We start from the raw sequence: 8,174 nt of genomic DNA, 5'->3' as shown, positions 1-8,174 counted from the left end.
GGCCTACCACTGTTCTGCAAACTTAATGATGGTTTTGGAGTCGGGCCTGGCCGTGCACCCCTGAGGGGCCCTCGTGTTGTGACGGATGTGCTGTTACCTACCCTTACCAACTTGGGGCGATCCGTCAGGAAGTCCAGGATCCAGTTGCAGAGGGAGGTGTTTAGTCCCAGGGTCCTATGGTGTTGAACGCTGAGCTCTAGATAATGAATAGCATTCTCACATAGGTGTTCCTTTTGTCCAGGTTGGAAAGGGCAGTGTGGAGTCTGTGGATCTGTTGGGGCGATATGCAAATTGGGTCTAGGGTTTCTGGGATAATGGTGTTGATGCGAGTGATGACCGGCAGGATGTTCTACAATGCTGGAAGGCTAATTGATTCTACAGGCTTTAAATATGTGTGTTTTGGTGGGACAGCATTTTTTTGAGAAAGATGTTTGAAAATAAACAAATCTACTAATTAGATCATTATCTTTCAATATAATAATAGAACTCAACATGTTCTATGGAAATAAGTGTTAAAGAAAACATTTTTAACATCAATCAATCAATCAAATGTATTTATAAAGCCCTTCTTACAGCAGCTGATGTCACAAAGTGCTGTACAGAAACCCAGCCTAAAACCCCAAATAGCAAGCAATGCAGGTGTAGAAGCACGGTGGCGAGGAAAAACTCCCTAGAAAGGCCAGAACCTAGGAAGAAACCTAGAGAGGAACCAGGCTATGAGGGGTGGCCAGTCCTCTTCTGGCTGTGCCGGGTGGAGATTATAACAGAAAATGGCCAAGATGTTCAAATGTTCATAGATGACCAGCAGGGTCAAATAATAATAATCACAGTGGTTGTCGAGGGTGCAACAGGTCAGCACCTCAGGAGTAAATGTCAGACGGCTTTTCGCAGCCGATCATTCAGAGTATCTCTACCGCTCCTGCTGTTTCTAGAGAGTTGAAAACAGCAGGTCTGGGACAGATAGCATGTCCGGTGAACAGGTCAGGGTTCCATAGCCGCAGACAGAACAGCTGAAACTGGAGCAGCAACACGGCCAGGTGGACTGGGGACAGCAAGGAGTCATCAGGCCAGGTAGTCCTGAGGCATGGTCCTAGGGCTCAGGTCCTCCGAGAGAGAGAAAGAAAGAGAGATAATTAGAGAGAGCAAACTTAAATTCACACAGGACATTGGATAAGACAGTAGAAATATTCCAGATATAACAGACTGACCCTAGCTCCCCGACACAAACCGCAGCATAAATACTGGAGGCTGAGACAGGTGGGGTCGGGAGACATTGTGGCCCCATCCAACGATACCCCCGGACAGGGCCAAACAGGCAGGATATAACCCCACCCACTTTGCCAAAGCACAGCCCCCAACACTAGAGGGAAAACTTCAACCACCAACTTACCATCCTGAGACAAGGCCGAGTATAGCGCACAAAGATCTCCGGCCACGGCACAACCCAAGGGGGGGCGTCAACCTTAACAGGATGATCACGTCATTGACTCAACCCACTCAAGTGACGCACCCCTCCTAGTTACGGCATGGAAGAGCACCAGTAAGCCAGTGACTCAGCCCGTGTAATAGGGTTAGAGGCAGAGAATCCCAGTGGAGAGAGGGGAACCGGCCAGGCAGAGACAGCAAGGGCGGTTCGTTGCCCCAGTGCCTTTCCGTTCACCTTAACACTAATGGGCCCGACTACACTCAATCGTAGGACCTACTGAAGAGATGAGTCTTCAATAAAGACTTAAAGGTTGAGACCAAGTCTGCATCTCTCACATGAGTAGGCAGACCATTCCATAAAAATGGAGCTCTATAGGAGAAAGCCCTGCCTCCAGCTGTTTGCTTAGAAATTCTAGGGACAGTAAGGAGGCCTGTGTCTTGTGACCATAGCGTACGTGTAGGTATGTACGGCAGGCCCAAATCAGAAAGATAGCAGTAAAACTTTGAAATCAGCACTTGCCTTTAAAAGAAGCCAGTGTAGAGAGGCTAGCACTGGAGTAATATGATTTTAAAAAATTGTTCTAGTCAAGATTCTAGCAGTCGTGTTTAGCACTAACTGAAGTTTATTTAGTGCCTTATCCGGGTAGCCGGAAAGTAGAGCATTGCAGTAGTCTAACCTAGAAGTGACAAAAGCATGGATTCATTTTTCTGCATCATTTTTGGACAGAAAGTTTCAGATTTTTGTTACGTAGATGGAAAAAATGTCCTTGAAACAGTCTTGATATGTTCGTCAAAAGAGAGATCAGGGTCCAGAGTAAAGCCAGGGTCCTTCACTGTTTTATTTGAGACGACTGTACAACCATCAAGATTAATTGTCAGATTCAACAGAAGATCTCTTTGTTTCTTGGGACCTAGAACAAGCATCTCTGTTTTGTCCGAGTTTGAAAGTTGAAAATTTGCAGCCATCCACTTCCTTATGTCTGAAACACAGGCTTCCAGCGAGGGCAATTTTGGGGCTTCATGTTTCATCGAAATGTGCAGCTGTGTGTCATCTGCATAGCAGTGAAAGTTAACATTATGTTTCCGAATGACATCACCAAGAGGTAAAATATATAGTGAAAGCAATAGTGGTCCTAAAACAGAACCTTGAGGAACATAGAAATGTACAGTTGATGTGTCCGAGGACAAACCATCCACAGACACAAACTGATATCTTTCCGACACATAAGATCTAAACCAGGCCAGAACTTGTCCGTGTAGACCAATTTGTGGTGATCGATGGTATCAAAAGCAGCACTAAGGTCTAGGAGCACAAGGACAGATGCAGAGCCTCGGTCTGACGCCATTAAAAGGTAATTTACTACCTTCACAAGTGCAGTCTCAGTGCTATGATGGGGTCTAAAACCAGACTGAAGTGTTTTGTATACATTGTTTGTCTTCAGGAAGGCAGTGAGATGCTGCACAACAGCTTTTTCAAAAAGTTTTGAGAGGAATGGGAGATTCGATATAGGCCGATAGTTTTTCATATTTTCTGTGTCAAGGTTTGGCTTTCTCAAGAGAGGCTTTATATCTGCCAACATGAAGTTTAGGAGTCTGGGTTTTTATTTGGTTGGGGTGGGGTGGGTGGGGGGGGGCTCTTTCAATGTAATAATAGAAGAACTCAACATGTTCTATTGAAATAATAGTGTTACAAAAACATTTTTAGCATGAAGTTTAGGAGTCTGGGTTTGGAACAGCCACCTCTCAATAGAAATAGGTGTTTTAACAATGACTTTGACCTATATTAATTTAACAATATGTTTGTTATTTCCTTTTATTGAATTAGAAGATATCATGATGTAAATAGATTTTCTAAATTTGGGGTGGGACTGCAATTTGCGCCACTTCTGTAGAGTCACCCATATACAGTGGCGTGCGAAAGTATTCACCCCCCTTGGCATTTTTCCTATTTTGTTGCCTTACAACCTAGAATTAAAATAGATTTTTGGGGGGGTTTGTATCATTAGATTTACACAACATGCCTACCACTTTGAAGATGCAATTTTTTAAAATTTGTGATACAAACAAGAAATAAGACAAAAAAACTGAAAACTTGAGCGTGCATAACTATTCATCCCCCCAAATGCAATACTCTGTAGAGCCACCTTTTGCAGCAATTACAGCTGCAAGTCTATTGGGGTATGTCTCTATAAGCTTGGCACATCTAGCCACTGGGATTTTTGCCCATTCTTCAAGGAAAAACTGCTCCAGCTCCTTCAAGTTGTACAGCAATTTTTAAGTCATACCACAGATTCTCAATTGGATTGTGGTCTGGCCTTTGACTAGGCCATTCCAGGACATTTAAATGTTTCCCCTTAAACCACTCGATTGTTGCTTAAGCAATATGCTTAGGGTCAATGTCCTGCTGGAAGGTGAACCTCCGTCCCAGTCTCAAATCTCTAGAAGACTGAAACAGGTTTCCCTCAAGAAACCCTGTATTTAGCGCCATCCATCATTCCTTAAATTCTGACCAGTTTCCCAGTCCCTGCCAATGAAAAACACCCCCACAGCATGATGCTGCCACCACCATGCTACACTGTGGGGATGGTGTTCTCGGGTTGATGAGACGTGTTGGGTTTGTACCAGACATAGGGTTTTTCTTGATGGCCAAAAAACTCAATTTTAGTCTCATCTGACCAGAGTACCTTCTTCCATATGTTTGTGGAGTTAATGCCCTCCTTGCCTGGTCCATGAGTTTTGATGGGCGGCCCTCTCTTGGCAGGTTTGTTGTGGTGCCATATTCTTTCCATTTTTGAATAATGGATTTAATGGTGCTCCGTGGGATATTTTTTTAGAACCCAATCCTGATCTGTACTACTCCACAACTTTGTCCCTGACCTGTTCGGAGAGCTCCTTTGTTTTCATAGTGCCGCTTGCTTGGTGGTGCCCCTTGCTTAGTGGTGTTGCAGACTCTGGGGCCTTTCAGAACAGGTGTATATATACTGAGATCATGTGACAGATCATGTGACACTTAGATTACACACAGGTGGACTATATTTAACTAATTATGTGACTTCTGAAGGTAGTTGGTTGCACCAGATCTTATTTAGGGGCTTCATAGCAAAGGGTTATTTTTTAATTTCATCTCACCAATTTGGACTATGTTGTGTATGTCCATTACATGAAATCCAAATAAAAATCTATTTAAATTACAGGTTGTAATGCAACAAAATATGAAAAACGCCAAGGGGGATGAATACTTTTGCAAGGCACTATAGTGCACTACTTTTGATGAGTTAGGGCCGCGTCGTAAAAAAGCTCACAGGGCTCTGGTCAAAAGTAGTGCACTGTATAGGGAATAGGTGACATTTGGGATGCAAACAATTAGTGGGAAAATTGCAGAACTGACCTTAGATCAGCATTATGGGGAAACATAATCCTTCTCCACATGATTGGCAGAAGACCAGTGGGCCAGGGTCCCGCCTAGTGGATAGTGATTGACAGGCATGAACCCCCAGCCATAAGAGCTGTTCTGATTGGTCTGCAGGCTACAGTGACCTAAGTGGGTCACACCCCAAGTGGAGGTGGGGCTGACTGCCTGTTTCCCTGGAGTCTGGGTGGAGTCACTGTATCTAAACATCTGGACAGAGAGAGAGAGAGAGAGAGAGAGAGAGAGAGAGAGAGAGAGGGAGAGAGAGAGAGAGAGATGGGGGGGTGAGAGAAAAATACAGAGACAGAGAAGGAGAGCGAAAGGGAGATGAGGAGAGAGAGGTAGATAGAGACAGAAACATACAGACATAGCAAGAGGGAGATAGACATGAGTCTGTATCTCATGTAAAGTAAATCATTCTATTTTATACGTTTGCGCTCTATGGGAGGATGTTGCTCAGTATGTGTGTTTGTGTGTTCCATAGAGCTGAAGCCTATTGGCTGAACCCAGGATAACATCTCTGCTTTGTTTGGATCCCGTTTCCTTGTGTACTCTTCATTTCCATAAACACTCTCTGTCTCTCCGTCTCACTGTGTCTGTCTCTCGGTCTGTGTCTGTCTCTCTTTGTGTCTGTTCTCTTTCTCTCTGTCACTCTGTCTGTCTTGGCCTCTGTCTATTTCTCTCTCCGTCACACTGTGTCTGTCTCTCTCTATCTCTCTGTCTCACTGTGTCTGTCTCTCGGTCTGTGTCTGTCTCTCTTTGTGTCTGTTCTCTTTCTCTATCACTCTGTCTGTCGGTCTGTCTTGGTCTCTGTCTGTTTCTCTGTCTCACTGCGTCTGTCTCTCTTTGTGTCTTCTCTTTCTCTATATCTCTGTCTGTCTGTCTCACTGTGTCAGTCTCTCTCTATCTCTCTGTCTCTCTGTCTGTGTCTGTCTCTCTTTGTGTCTGTTCTCTTTCTATCTCTCTGTCTGTCTGTCTTGGTCTCTGTCCGTCTGTATCTCTAATCTCTTTCATATTTAAATTCAAATTCAATATTCTTTAGTGGCATGACTGACAATGTCAATGTCTCCAAAGTGAAGTGATCCACATGACAATAATGAAAACAACAGCGACAACAATATAAATAGTAGCTATAATACTAAATGACATGACGGATTCTCTGTCTGTTTCTCTCTTGTCTCCTTGGGTGTCTGCTTCCGCTTTGTCCTGAACTAAAAACATGCCCAATGAAGAATCTCTATTGAAAGTGCTTTTTAGTCCCGGACAAGGCTTAATCTGTGTCTGGCAAAACCGGCCCTTCATGTCTGGTTTCTCTACAGTCCTCTAACCCTCAGCTGTTAGTGATACGTAGGTATTTAAGCATGATCTGTAACCCCCCCACGATACAGTACTTTCACCCATCCAATCTTCCTATGCAAATCTCTCTACGCAAATAAAATCAGCTAGTAGGGGCTAGAGTAGTGTTTCCCAATCCTGGTACTGGGAACGCTAAGAGGTGCACATTTACATTTAAGTCATTTAGCAGACGCTCTTATCCACAGCGACTTACATTTAACATTTTTTATTTAACTAGGCAAGTCAGTTAAGAACAAACTCTTATTTTCAATGACGGCCTAGGAACAGTGGGTTAACTGCCTTGTTCAGGGGCAGAACGACAGATTTGTACCTTGTCAGCTCGGAGATTTGAACTTGCAACCTTTCGGTTACTAGCCCAACGCTCTAACCACTAGGCTACCCTGCCGCCCCGTGCACAATGTCGTTGATTTGTTACTTCTAGGGAAACATCTAGAACGTGCATCTGTTTGGGTTCCCAGGACCAGGATTGGGAAACACTGGGCTAGGGGAAGGGTGAAGGAACCGAAATAGAATGGGACCTAAGTGTGTGGTATGTCTGTGTGTTCCATCAGGTTGCTGAGGGGTGAGAGGTGAGAGTTGAAAGGGTCGGCAGCGCAACAGGCATGCAGAGCATTAAGTGTGTGGTAGTGGGCGATGGTGCTGTAGGGAAGACCTGTCTGCTCATCTCCTACACAACCGGAGCCTTCCCCAAGGAATATATACCCACCGTGTTTGACAATTATAGCAGCCAGGTACTGTGTATGTGTTTGTTTGTGTATGTATGTGTTTTTACACGTGTGGGTGTGTGTGTTTTATACCTGCCTGCATGTGTGTGTTCCATGTGTGTGGGTCTATTTACTTCCCTGTGTGTGTTTACTTCCCTGTGTGTCGTTTACGTCCCTGTGTGTGTATCATACACCTGTGTGTTCTTACCTGTGTGTGTGTGTATGTTCTTACCCCTGTGTTTCTGGGTGTTTATTTACCCCTGTGTGTGTTTACTTACCCCTGTGTTTCTGTGCGTTTACTTACCCATGAGTGTCTGTGTGTTTACTTACCCCTGTGTTTCTGTGTGTGTTCTTACCCTGTGTCTGTGTGTTTACTTACCCCTGTGTTTCTGTGTGTGTGTTCTTACCCCTGTGTGTTTGTGTCTTACCCCTGTGTGTGTGTGTGTGTGTGTGTGTGTGTTTTAGGTGACAGTAGACGGGCGCTCCATCAGTCTGAACCTGTGGGACACGGCGGGTCAGGAGGAGTACGACCGCCTGAGGACCCTGTCCTACCCTCAGACCAACATCTTCATCATCTGCTTCTCCATCTCCAGCCCCGCTTCCTATGAGAACGTCAAACACAAGTGGCACCCAGAGGTCAGTGTGTGTTTGTCTGTGGGTTTATTACATATTGTTGTGTGTGTGTGCATGCGTGTGTGCAAATGTCTGTGTGTTTACACATGTATGTGTGTGTACCCACAGGTGTCCCACCACTGCCCCGGTGTGCCTGTCCTCCTGGTAGGCACTAAGAGTGACCTGCGTAACGACGAGGAGACCCAGCGCAAGCTGAAGGAGCAGAACCAATCTCCTGTCACTCATCACCAGGGGGCGGGACTGGCCCGTCAGATCCAAGCCGCCCGCTACCTGGAATGTTCCGCCCTCAACCAGGATGGGATCAAAGAGGTGTTCGCTGAGGCCGTCCGAGCCTTCCTCAGCCCACAGCACACCACCAGCAAGAGGTCCTGTAGGCTACTGTAGAGAGAGAGAGGGGGGGGGGGGGGGAGACAGTGGGACAGAAGGAGAGAGAGGAGGGGTAAAAAGAGAGAGGAAAGAAGGGTGGCTAGCTAGATGAGGGGGTGGGCAGTTGAAACTGAAAAACTTACTGCAACAATGGAAATAATAGAAATGTACATGACTATGGTAGAATAATTCAGTTACATGTAAATATGACAGGAGAACAGTATTCTCTTTTCCCCCAGTGACCGACGAGCCTTACTATTGGGAAGAGGGAGGGGCAACTG

General features: G+C 45.3%; 1 protein-coding gene across 1 annotated transcript; it reads left to right on the top strand.

The window, feature by feature from the left end:
• Positions 1 to 6,792: 6,792 nt before the first annotated feature.
• On the top strand, positions 6,793 to 7,920 carry LOC129868780 (rho-related GTP-binding protein RhoG-like). Its single transcript, XM_055943004.1, has 3 exons — positions 6,793 to 6,921; positions 7,360 to 7,530; positions 7,636 to 7,920. The coding sequence occupies exons 1-3, from the start codon at positions 6,793 to 6,795 to the stop codon at positions 7,909 to 7,911; spliced, it is 576 nt and encodes a 191-aa protein (XP_055798979.1). The 3' UTR covers positions 7,912 to 7,920.
• Positions 7,921 to 8,174: the final 254 nt, after the last annotated feature.

This window comes from Salvelinus fontinalis, chromosome 13 (genome assembly GCF_029448725.1).
Source record: "Salvelinus fontinalis isolate EN_2023a chromosome 13, ASM2944872v1, whole genome shotgun sequence".
Classification (NCBI taxonomy): Eukaryota; Metazoa; Chordata; class Actinopteri; order Salmoniformes; family Salmonidae; genus Salvelinus; species Salvelinus fontinalis.
The sequence above is the reverse complement of the archived record's forward strand: the minus strand, read 5'-3'. Positions and strand labels throughout refer to the sequence as shown.